At 43.0% G+C, this 16,042-nt stretch overlaps 1 protein-coding gene across 2 annotated transcripts in view; it reads right to left on the bottom strand.

The window, feature by feature from the left end:
* The window catches only part of OSBPL11 (oxysterol binding protein like 11), a 305,858-nt gene that overhangs the window by 123,712 nt on the left and 166,104 nt on the right, over window positions 1-16,042 (bottom strand). Inside the window, exon 8 of one of the 2 annotated variants that reach the window (XM_085647503.1) lies at window positions 1,319-1,462. In XM_085647503.1, the coding sequence (XP_085503629.1) occupies window positions 1,319-1,462 (144 nt within the window). The remainder of the gene's footprint in view (window positions 1-1,318; window positions 1,463-16,042) is intronic. The other variant, XM_085647504.1, reaches the window with a different exon arrangement.

Genomic DNA, 16,042 nt, shown 5'->3' with positions numbered 1-16,042 from the left:
GCCTCAGAGATGGACGATGTCGGAGACGGAAGCGGCGGTTCTTGAACCTTTACGCAGGGGACGGACGCGGTGACGACGCCGACCTGGTCATGCGGGCCAAGAGGAGTTTCATCCGGCGATCCCGCCGGGACTTCGGCTTCATTTGCTGACAAGCCTCGCAGCCCGTGGAGTCATGGTGCTCCCCCAAACACCACATACAAATGGGGTGAGGGTCTGTCGCCAACATCTGGCGCGCACGTCTTGAAGACCGAAGGCATTCGCACACTGTTCCCAAAAGAAACGCAAAGCGTGAAAAGAAGGCAGGAACACGATCCGGATCCATGTTGCACGCAGAAAAGAAGGAAACTGACGTCAGCGTGCCGGGGTGGGGCTTATGTGACCTCGCGGATGTCACGCCCGCGCAAGACGGCAGGGCAGAGTCGCGTGGTGCCGGCCCCTGGCGCGCAGAGATGCTGGGACAAGAACATTTTAGGGGTCCAGTCTCACACCTGGGGATAATTCTACGTTAAGGAATCTGCGGCTAGTAGTCTCTATCAGATAGCATAACATTGAGTAGAAAAACCAGTTGCCAAAGACACAAAAATAAGAAGGATTCGTTTTTTCCGTGCGGAATGCGCAGGCTGCATGCTTGTGAACACCTCACATGCACCTCCCTCAAACCCCTCCTTCAACTTGTGCCAGTTTAACCACACTCTTACTCGACCACTAAAAGTCATTTTACAAACAAATGGTGCTCATGGACTGTCAACACAACTTCATCCCGGTGACGAGGTCAGCTCCTTACTGAAACACAATCTTTCCAAACATATTAATTCCCTCAGCAAAAAACCCAACTACATAGCAGTTATGAGAGACCTGATTAGAAAAGCCTCATATGCTAAACCATATGAAGTCCATAATTGAGACAAGGTATCTTTAGTGCACTGTGCCCTCTAGTTCTCTGTACGGGGTGGGGTCTATTCAGGCACCCTGTTTTATACATGCATACATACATATACTGCCAAGCACAGACATAAATGATCTACGTTTGTGCTGCCCTGTAATCTCCACTGACCAACTGTAGCTTATGTTCATGCCATCTTAGGGAGAAGGAATGTAACGTGCTCCCTTGAAATTCAACAACAAATTGATCTTCTAACCTTTCTAACATACTCCATCAATACTATCTTTTTTTCTGATTAGGTTGTGTTCCATCAACTCTCACTACAGTAGATATGAATCATCAATGGAAAGTAAGGAGTACATTATGGGCTACATAAACATCTCGATCATTCATGAAATAGCTGTTTACAAGGGATAGTCCCTTTTTTGTACTTACTCTTGTCAAATCCATTCCAAGTTTCAGCTGCGATAACAAGTGTAGGATAATACTTCGCTGTTCCTCCACAGCGCCCAGGTCCTCCTCTTTGGTATCACATGTGTCTTCCACCTCCTCATCTGAATTTATATCTTCTGGCTCCTGCTGCAAAACAAAAATGGATCTTTGTATAACACATGAACAAGACTGAGTTCTCAGACATGTGTATTCTAAAGAAGTAAAAAAGGCCCCACCTTCAGATATTGTTCCAAATCTTGCGTAGACCTCAACACACATCTGTTTTTAGCTCATCAATAGAAACATAGTTTGATACCTAACATTATTTAAGCTATCTTGAAAACTGCTAAATGCCTCTCTCTTTCTAAATCTAAGCAAATCCCTTTAAATGGGTTTCCTTTCAATTCAAATGATCCCTATATAATACGCAAGATGCTAAAATGAGATTTAGGATAGGATGCACACTACTGCCTTTTTTGCCACTGTTAGGCCTTGGACCCCTCTCCAATTCTTATTCTACAAAACGTATTTGCCTCTACCACATCATATGGACCTAAACAGCTTTTTTGCGAACAGCCCTCTAAAGATCTTCCTTTACTTCTTAAACTTATCCAGCCCATCCTCTTTCCTGTAAAAGACAATCTGCAGATATTTTCGGGTTGATGGGCACACGCTACCTTTAGCTTAATCCTTTCAAATTCAAGCCTAAGAACTATATCCCTGCTTCTCCATCTCATTCCTCTGTCTCCTCTGCTAGGAACCTTAAGATCACAAGTGGCGAATGCGCCCTTTCAATCCGCAGGACTGCCCAAGAATGTCACATTTTCACGTTCCATGTTTTAAAACTCTATTAGAAGCATACTCCTACATTTACATCTTTCCTGTTAGGGTTTCCTTTTCTGCAGTATTTTGAGTTTCCTAGCCATTATCATTAAATCTAATACAAAAATGATTTCCACAAGTAAAAAGAACAGATCACAAGTATGCCAACTACAATACTTGCTATTTGTTAAAAGGCTGCATAAATATCATACAATAAATGTATTGGGGAATAAAATCAAGGCCTTACCATGTGTTCTCCTGAGATGCACATTTAGTGTGTATTTAAATCCCATGCCTTGCAAAACAGACAGGTACTATGTATGGGCCGGTCGAATGGGCCACCGAGTTAAACACTGCTGTAGTGTGCAACCAGTACGAAACAGGTTTGAATACTGGCAAAGCCTTTCATCTTTCCAAGTCAATGATTAATAGCAGGTGCCTCAAAATGTAAATGCTGTTGTAAAATTATAGCATGCGAGTGTGCTATATCACTCCATGTCTGTATAAACCCACATGTCCAGTTCTGGGTATTCATTTTGCTAATTATTGCTGTCAGATGTGTAATTTCAATTGATTCATCTGAAAGGAAATACACTAACAAGTTCCACAATGCACTGATTTCTTAAAATAAACACCATAACCAGTTACAATGTTCTGATGTATTACACAAAGGCAAACAAAATTGTAGGAATTGAATGAGTCCTGTTTGCCTATAAGAACTATTTGCCAATTTTTTGTCCATGCTGTACAGCCCTGTGGCTACTATAAAGGATGCTATAAAAATGTATTTAAAAGACACGATGACCCAACTGTCACCTCATTTTAAAGGGGTGCGTAGCACACCTTTCTATTTTTAATTTACCGATCTAGGATGGATTGGTAAATTACAATGAAAAAAATGGTAGCACAACAGTTCTCTTTCAAAATGTAGGTTGAAAGAGACACAGTTTTAACAATAATTAAATGAATAAGCTGGTTGGGTAAGTAGTAGGGGGTAAAACAACATGGTAGGCTTGGGGGAGAAATGTGTTTAGTTGGTTCTGCCCCCCTTGGGAGGGAGAGGGGCAGATCGGTAAATTAAAAATGTAAAAAAAAATATGCAAGTGCCCATTGGGCCACCAGGGATTTTTTTTTAAATGCCCCTTGTGTGTCGGGGAGCGGCGCCCTGGGCAAGGGTCGCTCCCCTTGGGGGAGAAATTAGTTTAGTTGGTCCTGCCAGATCGGATTTAAAAGAAATAATAAAGTAGCTGTCTGCCCACTAAGCCACTAGGGATTATTATTTTATGATGTTTTTGGGGATCATTTATTTTGTCCGTTTTTGCCCCTCTTGGGGCAGATCGGCCTGGTGAGTCTAGGCCAATCTGCCCCCAAGGGGGGCAGAAGCCATTAGACACTAGGGATTGTTTCAGTGTTGTTGGGGAGCTGCCCCTTAGGCAAGGGTCGCTCCCCTTGGGGGTGCAATATGTTTTTGGGAAGCGGCCCCTTCGGCAAGGGTCGCTCCCCTTTGGAGAGCATTTATATGGGCCGTTTCTGACCCCCCTGGACGGGCAGATCGACCCAAATAAACAAGTACTTTTACTGTATGCCCACTAGGCCACCAGGGTTTGTTTAAGTGTTGTTGGGAGCGGCCCCTTGGACAAGGGTCGCTCCCCTTTATGGGCTGAATATTGTGGCCATTTCTGCCCCCTTTGGGGGCAGATCGGCCATATGTTTTCAGGCCCATCTGTCCCCTAGGGGGGCAGAAGCCACTAGACACCAGGGCTTTTTAAGTGTTGGTGAGTAACCCCTTGGGCAAGGGTCGCTCCCCCTGTATGAGGGTGAATTTATTGGCTGTTTTTGCTCCCCGCGAGGGCAGATCGGCCTTAAGCTTTTAGGCCTACCTACCACCTTTGCTTGGCTGGTGGATAGTGTGTGGACTAGTGCATTATTTGCATATGTGATTGTAATTTTTTTTCTCCTTTTTATTCTAGTGCAAAGCTTTTGATTCTGGTTTTCGGTTTCGGCAGTGGTTGATCTGCAGTTTTGCGTACTTGCATTTTTTTGGTAAGAAAAACATGTTTGTTGTGTGTACTCCCATTGAGTATTAATATCATGCATGAATAGATTTTTTGTAAGTGGTGTCATAATAGCAGCATTTTTAGTTCGTGTTTTGAGCATTTTTGCGGATGAAGCTACTCTCAGTGCGGATGAAGTGCCTGTTTTAGAGGAGGACACTGATGTGCCGAAGGTGCAGCAAGAGACATCGGGATTGCAGCCTGAGGCTGCAGGGCTTCCTACTGGAAGTGCCGGACTCTGAGTTGATCCAAACATGGTGCAGCCGGTGTTGCCTGCCTTTAGTGGTGATGTAGGGTGTAGAGTGGATTGTTAAATTCTTTTGCCTATACAGTTTTTTCAGTTGTTTATGGATGATGTGTTTTGGCTGAGATTGTTGAGAAGTCTAATTTGTATGCTGAATAGTTTTTGAGTGACAACAGTGCCAGACTTAGGCCCCGCTCTAGAGCTACCCGGTGGACTCCCACAAATCTGGATGAGATGAAGTGTTTGGGTTTGACTTTTTTGATGGGCTTGATAAGGAAGCCGTCCATGGCTTCATATTGGTCTACCAGTCCATTGATTTCCTACAATTAGGAGTCGTGATCGGTATTTACTTTTGCTTCGGATGCTGCATTTTGTTGATAATGCTTTGGCGTTGCCACGAGATCACCCTGACTGTGACCGTCTTTTTAAGATTTGGCCTGTTCTTAATCACTTTGTAGGTTGATTTTCAGAAATCTATACTTCAGGGAAAGAAATAGCGGTTGCTGAGTCTTTTGTCCTGTTCAAGGGCAGTTTGGTTTTTAGGCAGTACATTCCTAGCAAGAGGGCACATTATGGAATTAAGATGTATATGTTGTCTGAGAGTAGGACAGGATATGTCTATAATTTCCGGGTGTACACTGGGAGGGATTCCACTATTGACCCCCCCTGGTTGTCCGTCCACTTTTGGAGTTTCAGAGAAAATTGTGTGCGATCTTGCTAGAGGACTGTTTAACAGAGGCCACCATTTGTACCTTGATAACTTCTATACTGATGTGCAATTGTTTAAGGAATTGTTCAAAGTGGACACTATTGCTTGTGGCACAATCTGCTCTAACCGTAAAGGTTACCCAAAAGAGCTTGTTTGCAAAAAGCTTCAGAGGGAACAGTGCAGTGCGATGCGTAGTGAGGAACTGCTAGCTGTGAAATTTGTGGACAGGAGTGAAGTGTACATGCTGACTACCATTCATGATGAGAGTACTTCACCTGTGACTGTTTGGGGTCAGATTGCTGAAGTGTGCAAACCTGTGTGCATTGTAGACTACAATAAGCACATGGGTGGTGTCGATGGAGTAAATCAGAGGTTGGAAGCTTGCACTGCTCTTCGTAAGGCTTACATTTGGTATAAGAAGTTGGCCATCCATCTCTTCAATTTAACATCTTTCAATGCTGTTGTTTTGTTCAAGGAGTGTTCTCCTGCGTCAAAGATGACTTTTATTCGGGTTCAGGCGTCTGTAATAGGCAGCCTTGTTGTTGTGGAACAGGCAAGTGTTCCTAGAGTTGGAGTGGTGGAGGATGTGGCTAGATTGAAACATCACCACTTTAATGATTTAATTCCTCCCACGCCCAAAAAAAACAATCCATGTAAGAGATGTAGTCTGCTTGCGAAGAGATATGCGGAAGGAGAGTCGTATGCACTGTGCCGATTGTACTTCTAATCCAGGGTTGTGTGTGCCCACATGTTTCAGATTGTATCACACTCAAGAGTTTTTCGGAGCAACCGTGAGTCTAATAGTGTACTGCCTGGTCTGTATGGTTTTATATATTTGTTGTTCAGTTTCACGTTTGGCAATAGAATTATGTCTTTAGTTACTGCTGTTTTTGTAGTTATAGTTTTGTATCTAGTTGCAATTGGTTTGTGTTTTCTTTCCTGTTAAAAAAAATGTAATGATGGTGTGCGTGGACTGGTGCTCGGCTGGCGGTGTGCGTGGACTGGTGCTTGGCTGGCAGTGAGTGGACTGGCGCTTGGCTGGCGGTGTGCGCGAATTGGCGCTTGGCTGGCGGTGTGCGCGAATTGGCGCTTGGCTGGCGGTGTGTGCGTGGACTGAGGCTTGGCTGGCGATGTGTGTGGACTGGTGCTTGGCTGGCGGTGTGTGGGCACTGGCCCTTAGCTGGCGGTGTGCGTGGACTGGCCCTTGGCTGGCGGTGTGCGCCGGCTTGCGCTTGGCTGGCGGTGTGCGCAGACTCGCGTTTGGCTGGCGGTGTGCGCCGACTCGCGCTTGGCTGGCGGTGTGCGCCAACTCGCGCTTGGCTGGCGGTTGGCTGGCAGTGTGAGTGGACTGGCACTTGGCTGGTGGTGTGCATGGACTAGCGCTTGGCTGGCGGTGTGCGTGGACTGGCGCTTGGCTGGCGGTGTGCGTGGACTGGCGCTTGGTTGGCAGTGTGCGTGGGGTGGCATTTGGCTGGCAGTGTGTGAGTAGTGACTTGCTGCTGGTCACTACACACACTGCTAGTCAAACGATACTGCAGAAACAATGTCAACCACCGGCCGGTGTGATTCCTGAGTCAGTCACGTGGGCGTATGAAAGTGATGGGCCCTTGAATGGAGCTGTCTGTTGATGTGAATGTTGTAATGTGTTGGGCCCGCGGCTGGCGGTGTGAATGGTCTTGTGTGTCATGTATTAAAGGTGTGTGAATGGCCTGTAAAGAGGTTGGTGCCTTGCCGTGGCTTTACAGCTCACAAGCAGTTAGTCATTGGTTCAGGTTTTTAACCTTTTAAATATTAACAGTGCATTTCCTTTTTGTGAAATCTCGTTGATAGAATTTTACGCTCTGAACCTTCACTCACCCTCTTACCAAATCTAACCAGTATGTGGGAGTACGCAAGGAATTGTTCATTTTGAAGGAATATCTGTCTTTTCTGTCTCTCTCTACCAGGGTGTACATTGTCTCTACATTGTCTGTGAATGTGAGTGTTGTAATGTGCTGGGGCCGCAGTTGGTGGTGTGAAAGTGTGTGTCAAGTATGAAAGGTGTGTGAATGGCCTGTAAAGAGGTTGGTGCCTTGCCGTGGCTTTACAGCTCACAAGCTGCGAGTCATTGGTTCTGGTTTTTAACCTTTTAATTAATAACAGTGCATTTAGTTTATGAGAAATCTCTTGTTAATAAAATATAAATTTCGAACCTTTCACTCACCCTCGTGCCAAATCCAACCAGTATGTGTGTGTTTTTGAGGAACAGGTGGATAAGGCAGTCATATTTGTCTCATTTGTCTTTCTGTGCTAAGATGTAGTCTGTCTCTAGGGAAAATTTACCAACTTTAGATATTTCTTTAAAGTAAAAAAAAAAAAATGGGGAGTGCTGGGTGGTGTGCCTCTCACGGATCCCAACATGTTTTTTTACTCACGCCATGCAAATCTCAAAATGTGACTATAGTCATTCATTTTCCTTACATTACTGTCATAATATTCTGTTGTCAGAAAAAACACAATTTTCCTACCACCTTGCATTCCCCCAAGGTCTCCCAATAAAAACGGTACCTCACTTGCGTGGGTGGGTCAAGTACCCGCGACAGGCAAGGGCCCAAAACCTATTGAGGCGACATGAAAATGAATTATCGCAAAACAACCTGGTTTTGCAAGGGGGGGTTCCATGAGTTTTGGGCCCTGGGCTCGGCGGCCATCAAGGGAAACCTACCAAACCCACACATTTCTGAAAACTAGACACCACGGGGAGTCCAGCGATGTATGGCTTGCTTTGATCTCCTAACATTTTCCTACCCAGAATCCGATGCAAACCTCAGATTTAGCTGAAACACAAAATCACTTTTTTCTCAAATTTCTGTGTGGGAAAGTTCTGGAATCTGCGTGGATCCACAAATTTCCTCCTACCTAGCGTTCCCCCCAGGTCTCCCAATAAAAACTGTACCTCACTCACGTGGGTGGGTCAAGTATCCGTGACAGGCAAGGGCCCAAAACCTATTGAGGTGACATCAAAATTACCTATCGCCTGGTTTTGCAAGGGGCGTCCCATGAGTTTTTAGCCCTGGGCTCAGCGGCCATGTAGGGAAACCTACCAATCCCATATATTTCTGAAAACTAGACACCCGGGGGAGTCCAGCGAGGTATGGCTTGCGTTGGTCCCCCAACATTTTCCTACCCAGAATTCCCTGCAAACCTCAAATTGAGCTGGGGAAAAAAAAAAAAAAATTCTCAAATTTCTGTGGTGGAAAGTTCTCCCGATAAAAATGGTACCTCACTTGTGTGGGTAGGCATAGTGGCTGCAACAGGAAATGGCCCAAATCGTACTGTGGAGACTTATTACTTATAACAAAACTACCTGGTTTTGGGGAATGGTGGGCACCTGGGGTTTTGGCCCCATACCGATTTTTCGATGTATATATTTTCCAAAATGAATTGTTATATACCCGGTACATAATGAAAAACCATTGCAAGACGCTGCTCAGTTATTGGCTCTGGGTTGGTTGGGTTCTTGGTGAAGCTACAAGTTCTATATATCCCCGCAACCAGAAAAGTCCAGCGGATGTAACGGTATATTGCTTTTAAACAGCTGTCACAATTAGAAGAAGTTACAGGTGAAAACGTTGGCACAAATTGCTGTTTTTTTCAACTAATTTTCAAATTTTCTTACATTTAACTGTTAGTTTCTATAAAGAAACCATGAAGGATCTACACAAATGAAATCTTGCTGAATTCAGAATTTTGTCTACTTTTCTAAAATGTATAGCTTTCCAGGATCCATTATTGCTTTCATTCCCATTTCTACCATTAACTGGAAGAAGGTTGAAAGCACAAAAAATAGCAAAAATGGGTTATATCCCAGTAAAATGCCAAAACTGTGTAAAAAATGTTGGTTTTCTGACAAAAGTCTGTCCGTCCCTAAAAGCTGGGAAAATGGTGAATTCGGCCCCACAAACACTTTGTTGATACCATTTGCAGGGAAAAAAAACAGACTCTTTCATTTGCAGCACTTTTTCCCCATATTTCCCAAAAAAACTCAAATGTAGCTCTATTTTGGCTAATTTCTGGGTACCCTCCAGGGGAATCCACAAACCCTGGGTATCTTTAGAATCCCCATGATGTTGGGAAAAAAAGGACGTAAATTTGGCATGGGTACCTTATGTGGTCAAAAAGGTACAGGGGCCTAAGCACGATCAATCCCAAATCGCCAAAAAAAGGCTTAGTACAGGGGAAGGGGAAGGCCTAGTAGCAAAGGGGTTAACTGTTTGAGGTTCAAGTAGTAGAATTGTTTTGGTGAGGGTCCCCCGCTTCCAGCAGAGATTCAATGGGGGTCCACAGAAGCCAAAAGGTTTCAACCTTTGTTTTAATGGATGGACGGCAGCACTCTGCTGGAATGGAGGTCGGACAGGCTAACCTGAGCTATGTCAATCAGGCCGTTTTTGACAAGGTTGTGCGGATCAGTTCAAGGCATGACGGTGTAGTGCTGGCCACACTGTTATGTTACTGAATATTTGATATAGAGCACGACTCGCCCCGAAATTGCTTCTCGGTGCTGAGGTAGCAGAAAAGTTTAGAGCAAGCGTTTAGAACAGCCATGTTTTAAGCCGTTTTTTGAAGCCCACAAAGTCAGTACATGCCCTGATGACAAAAGGAAGTTTATTCCAGTGGTGTGGGGCCAGATAAGTAAAGGTTCGCCCTCCGAATTTGGATGTACTACTCTAGTGCCTTGGGTGGAGCAGAGCCCAGCGGTCTCCTTGTGGGGCACACACTGTATCTGCAACTCTCTGTGGATGCAGAAGTGATTTGGCAGCTTTAGTGGCTGACTTGGGGCCCCTCGGTCTGTCTGTGGTGTCTTTCTTGTCTCAGGAGGACAGTGTGATCTTTTAATGCTCCCGACGATCTCCTGGGTGGGTACTATTTCTGCGCTGCGACAGTCCTTGGTGAGCTATCATCTTCTCAACTCACCACAACAAAGGGCCGTAAAACCTCTAGAGGGGAAGCCATGTTATCCACTCCCAAACTGTTAAACAAATATAGTCCCCATTTTAGCCTCTCTCACTGAAGCGCCTTCATGCTCTAATGTGCTTGAACTCTATCTGGGCCATAATGGAGCCTGAAAATTTCAGAGGAATAATATCCTTCATCAATTGTTAACATGAGGAACATCAAGACAAGCTCACCTTTTGCATAGAAGAGGTCTTGATGTCGTGGAAAAAGTAAATCTGTGACCAGCCTAATCTCACGCTTAAATGAAAAGGAAGATTCGTAAATAAAGAAGTCCTGAATTTATGCTTTTCCACCAGTGTTTTTCTGCTCCCCCAGCTTTCCAGATAATCAAATTTACCTCTTATTCTTTGTCAAGTGGGCCTTCTAGAGGCTTCACATTTACTGGAAGGTTGTGGGGACCATATAAGAGGCTAACACCTGAAAAACATCTAATTGTCTCTTGAATGAGTATATCAGAGCCAAGTATTACTGCATGCAGATAAATAGTTTGTCAAGTAAGATTTCACTATTTTATGCATTTCATATTCTTGAAGTACATTATCGGCACAACTGGTCTTCTGCTTCCTGATCAAGTGTTCTGGTGTTTAAGAACTGGAGCTACTATATACTTGTGAACCCTTTTTCTCGTGTTTGTTTCAATAAGGGGCTTCCAACATGATACCATACTGACTTACTAAATCCTCTTCAAACTCTCATACGATCTTATATCCACCAATAATGTAAAAAAAATACAACGAAGAATGTCAAACATATATCGAGACACAGACCACCGCGAAGCCCAGATTGCAGAATAATCGCAGAGACCAGGGAATAGAACTTGGAAAACCAGGCTTATGTTTTCTTCTCACAACAGCTCCCTGCAGAACAATATTTTTGACAGTGTCTTGAATCCCTCTCATAAAACAAAAATACTATAGGATTAGAAATTATCCACTACCCTGCCAATTCTTACTAAAGTGCATATTTCCATTAATATCTTTAATAATGGGAAAATCACGGTCCAATCTTTAGATGAACACCTTAGTAAAGTTTGGCCTTCTTTACCAAAAACACTGATTCTATTTAAAACAGACTTACACCACTCCAAGAAAGGCCCACCTCTCACTCTAAGTCTGTCCCATGCTACTGAAGAGCCCACTGACTCATCTAATTCCTTTGCTACTGAAGTGAGTGCCCAAGACTCACCCCATATTAATTTCTCTAAATTTTTTCTGCTCTCTTTGAAGTAAACATCACCTCTTAACAATCCTCATCCAACAACTGCTTCCTTAATCTCCTAAACCTGAAAATTAATGATGCACTTCCTCTCCCCAGCAGATTTAATTGAACCACCCTCAAACTGTCCCCACATTCTCCAATGCATCAACTGTTTTATCCTACATTCCCTCTTTTGAAACGACCTCACAAATGCTAAAAAGCTCCAACCCACTAAGTTCGCTAACACTTCTCTTCCCTCTGTCAAACTCTCGCCTTGTTCTCTAGGCCACTTGAGAGTATGGACAATGATCATATGGGAATCCTTTATGCTTTGGTATGCCAGAACACACCTTGCTCCAATGCCCACTGTACCAATACCCTAAGTGCTGAGTGCATGAGCACAGTTAATAACTATGCACACCGAGTTGAATTTACGATTGCTGTGCTTCCATATGCGAAATGTATTACAAAACTTGCAAAATACCAATTAAGATACTTAAAAAAAATATGCACACTGAGGTCAACATATTCTCTCTACAAGAACATACTTGCAAACTCAGTATCACCATGTCCCTGCCTATGTTTGATATCCTTGCTAAGTAAAAGTGGATTCCTTCCACAAAAAAAGTTACCTCTTAATTAAAAGCTTCAATTTTAAACCTGAATCCTCAGGTACCAAAGTCCCATTAGCTAAAGATCCTCGCCATTTTCTTTTTACCACAGACAATATGCTTGCCTGTCCCAGATCCAATAAATCACTGATTCCACACAGAACTAAGCCCCCAGTTCTCCCTAGACGGATTAAGGAATTGTTAGATGACTTTAACTAAGATATGCAGGCTTGGTAGTTAAACATAGTGGATAAAAATGCTGTAATTGCCAGGTCCTTCAAAAAAAATTAAATCCAAGTCAACCACATCCCTATGTTGATAGGCCTACCTCAGCCATCCTCCCTAAGGAAGGGCTAAGCCAAGCATCCTTTTGAAATCCCTCTCATTTTCTCTCAATACAAGCCCTTCTTCCACATTAAGCTGTAAGCTCCATAACTGCTTCTTAGCAGTAACAAAAACCCAGCAAACTCCATAGTTGAGATGAACATGGATCTTAGGATGCGGACGGGAACTTGGCTTAATGAAGGATCTCAATTGGTAAAGGATTTACTCCGGCTACCTTGACTCCACAATCTTACATCTTGACAGGGATAGTATGGTTGGGGGTGGCGGGAGATGCCTTGCTCTATTGTAGCTCCATACTCTACCGTTTGGTAGCCTCTATCTGCTTTCCAATACTTCACATTGGAACCTATGTAGCAATGCCACTAAATCAACCAATATTCATATTATCTACCCTTCACCAGGGTACAACTCAGCCAATATCACCGTGGATCATATGACATCACAAATTATGTTATCCAATAAAAACCCCACATACACTGAAGACATCAGCCATCACTGGGATACTCCTAATGACAGCTCATTTCATTATCCTCGTTTGTGTCCTACCCAAGTGAAAATGGTTTGAATCAACATGCCTGAAACCTTTGCACGTTGAAGGGTCTACTCTTGATCTAATCATCACAAAAGAGGATTTATAGTGAAATACTGATTTGTACTGACTGGACGTATCATTATCACATTACTTTCTCAAGGTCTTTCTTAGAACTATCACTGTGGGAAAATGAGAAATGGTCGGTCTGAGACATGAGGGATAAACAGCAGTTACATTTCCTTTAAATTAGCAACATACCTACCCTAGTTATCCGGGAAGCAATGGGTGAATTAGGATAGCAATTTACTGAATGATGTTCTGTCTGAAATGGTCAATGATACCATTACACTGAAGGTAAAAACAAAATTAATTGTAGGTCTACTTCCAAGGAGCGGAACGGTAAAACAAAATACATAAATGACAGACCGCACTTGGCACCTCGACCCCTCAAGCTCTTATCATGAACTTCTCTACGCTACAAGAACCACATTTTCCAAACCAAATCTTAATCCTTCAAATCACAAATCTCATCAGTCAAAAAAACTCTTTGGCATTGGCAACTCTATCACAAATCTTCTGCTGCTGTTTATGAGGTCGAAAAGGAATGCGATGACTTTGAATCTACAATAGGCTTCTAATTATTGAAAATGTCTTTCTTCTCTCTGAACTCCTCCCATCTTTTGTATTAACCGTTGGCCTGGTATTCAGGACATCAGACAGGCAGAGCCCCCCTGCATCATTGCTGAAGTTATAGCTTCCAATCATGGGGCTGACCCTGTACATTGAACCATGCCGAATGTGTACTTCGGTCTTTCATCTTATTAGGAGAAACTGATTAATCTCTCACTATTGAATAGGTATGTCCTGATTGTTCAAAAGTTAGTCAAGTAACCTCCATCCTAGAAAAAAACACAGCTTAATAATTTCCATCTAATCTCCAACCTAGGCTATTTTGCCAAATTACAGGAAAGTTGTGCAAAAAACAACTGAATCTTTTGTTAATGATGAGCTCCTTGATGTTGTATAATCGGAGCTAGTTATTTTACCGCAACTTCCACCTCAAGATTATAAATAATGCCCTGTGTTCTTTCTGCAACCCTTGACACTGTTAATCAAAATATCCTCATCTGTACTTTTTTGAATAGATGGGATGCAACTGCATCTCCTGAATGGCTTGATTCTTCTAATTTCCTTGAACACATTCTTTCTATCATTGACAACATGAAATCAATGGCCTTCATCTTGTCTCAATCCTCAAACACAAATGCTACTGCTAGTTGTACCAACAATCCATTTGGATTGAATCAGGGAATCAAACCTTTCCTTCTCAAACAGGAGCTCAAAGAAGTATCCCGGTGCTCGTCCTATCCAGTGTTGTTTAGGGGAATGCTATTCTCACTGGGATTCCTGAAATCCATTTTGCCCCACTCAAAGCCTCTATTGCAGATTTTAGAATGCTCTACTGCCATCCTTAAGGACTATGATCTCTTAAATGCTTTCTTCTTGGTCAATATTTTTCTCTAGTCCTACTAGAAAACTGGGATTTGCCTAGATTGTGTTCCAGATCTGCAATTTTAATCTAGAGATCTGATTGGTCGAACTGTTATCCAGACTCTGCTATTTCTGACCCCGTTACTGCATTTATCTATATTGCCTTGATGTTTGATGTTCTATACAATGTTTTCTTTTTGACTTTTGTATATATGTTAGTCTCTCTCATACACATTTGGTTAGCCATGTGGCTGATAAATTGTATGGCATTATGTAGTCCCTCCTCTATAAAGTACCTACTTGCTCCAGAGCCTTGTATGCACTATATAAAACACTGATAAATAAATACACAAATCAATACGTCCTAACGCGGAGTCCTCACTTATAGAATTGGTGCCAAGCAAACGCCTCACTAGGAGGTGGGATGAAGTAGTGCCAAATAACTAATGAAGTGATGCAACACAGTTCGGGCAATATACTCGTCACACCTAGCCTGAGATGCGAGGCATTTTTGCAGTTCATATGTGTGCAAAGGTGATGATGTAGCCACCCAGCAGATGTCGACAACCGCAATGTCTCTGAAAAACCATGGCACTAGTGGAATGGGACCAAATCTCTTTCAAAGAGGTTTGTGGGCCGAAGCACAGCATCTCTTGATACAGAGGAAGACCACGCACAAAACTGCGCAGTAGGACATTGATTTACACTTCTGATCTCCAGCGAAGCCCACAAGAAAGTGACCATGCATTCTGTCCCAATAAGTGCAGTCCATGTACAATGACACTGTCCATCTGGGGTTCAGTCTACAGTCACTCCTGCTTGGGCGGATGTGGAGGAGAAAGAAAGATTAGAGTGTAATAGATTGACCTATACAAAATGCAGAAACCACCTAAAGAAGCAAGGATGAGCAGGTACAAAGAGGAAACTTATCTGGGTAAAGAACTACAAAAGGTAGACAAACTGATAGGGCCTTGCAACCTGAGATTACTGCAAATCAATAAAACTGTTTACTAGGTATTCCTTGGAAAGAGTAATGCCACCTTGGGTATCAAGTAAAAGTGAACGTATTGTGTTAAAAGATAAATGAAAGTTTGATATGCAGTCTAGTTATGCATTGGCAAGTTACTAACTGCACATGTAAGAGGACATCGGAATGCAATGACTGTCAAGAGTAGAAGAATCCAGTCAACAGGAAAAACAAATATTGGTTTGGCCATTCTAAATAAAATAGTTTTTTGCCATATACTAAAAATGCCGAGAAAAGTTGTGGTCAAAGTTAACTCAGCTGTACATTTTAACGGCATCACAGGTTCTAGTGTTCAAATCATCTACTTGTAAGTGCAGAACGGTTGGTTTACTGGAGCATATTCTTCAAGCTAGTTACAGTTAAGGTGGAGATGTCAGACGGTTAAGCAAATTGTTTCACAATATTATAGGGAGATAAAAGTTTTAAGATGTTGGGAGAATTAGTTGGTTATCTTTTGGCAGGGAACCACCAATGAGAGGTCTTCTCACAAGTTAGGTGAGGTACCATATTTTTCCTACGAAGTAAACTAGACATTGCTGGGAGACCTTCCTCCATCGAGTCAGATAGTAAGCACAGATGGAGAAGCACACATCAACCCAGAATACAATGTCAGTACAGCATGACACCAAGTCCTGGACTATTAGAAACAGGAACCTTGTGAATGCTGGTCTTTCAGGTATTTTGAACTGCTCTGTGTAGG

This window comes from Triturus cristatus, chromosome 3_2 (assembly GCF_964204655.1).
Source record: "Triturus cristatus chromosome 3_2, aTriCri1.1, whole genome shotgun sequence".
NCBI classification, from domain to species: domain Eukaryota; kingdom Metazoa; phylum Chordata; class Amphibia; order Caudata; family Salamandridae; genus Triturus; species Triturus cristatus.
Note: the sequence above shows the minus strand (reverse complement) of the source record. Positions and strands in the feature narration are given on the sequence as shown.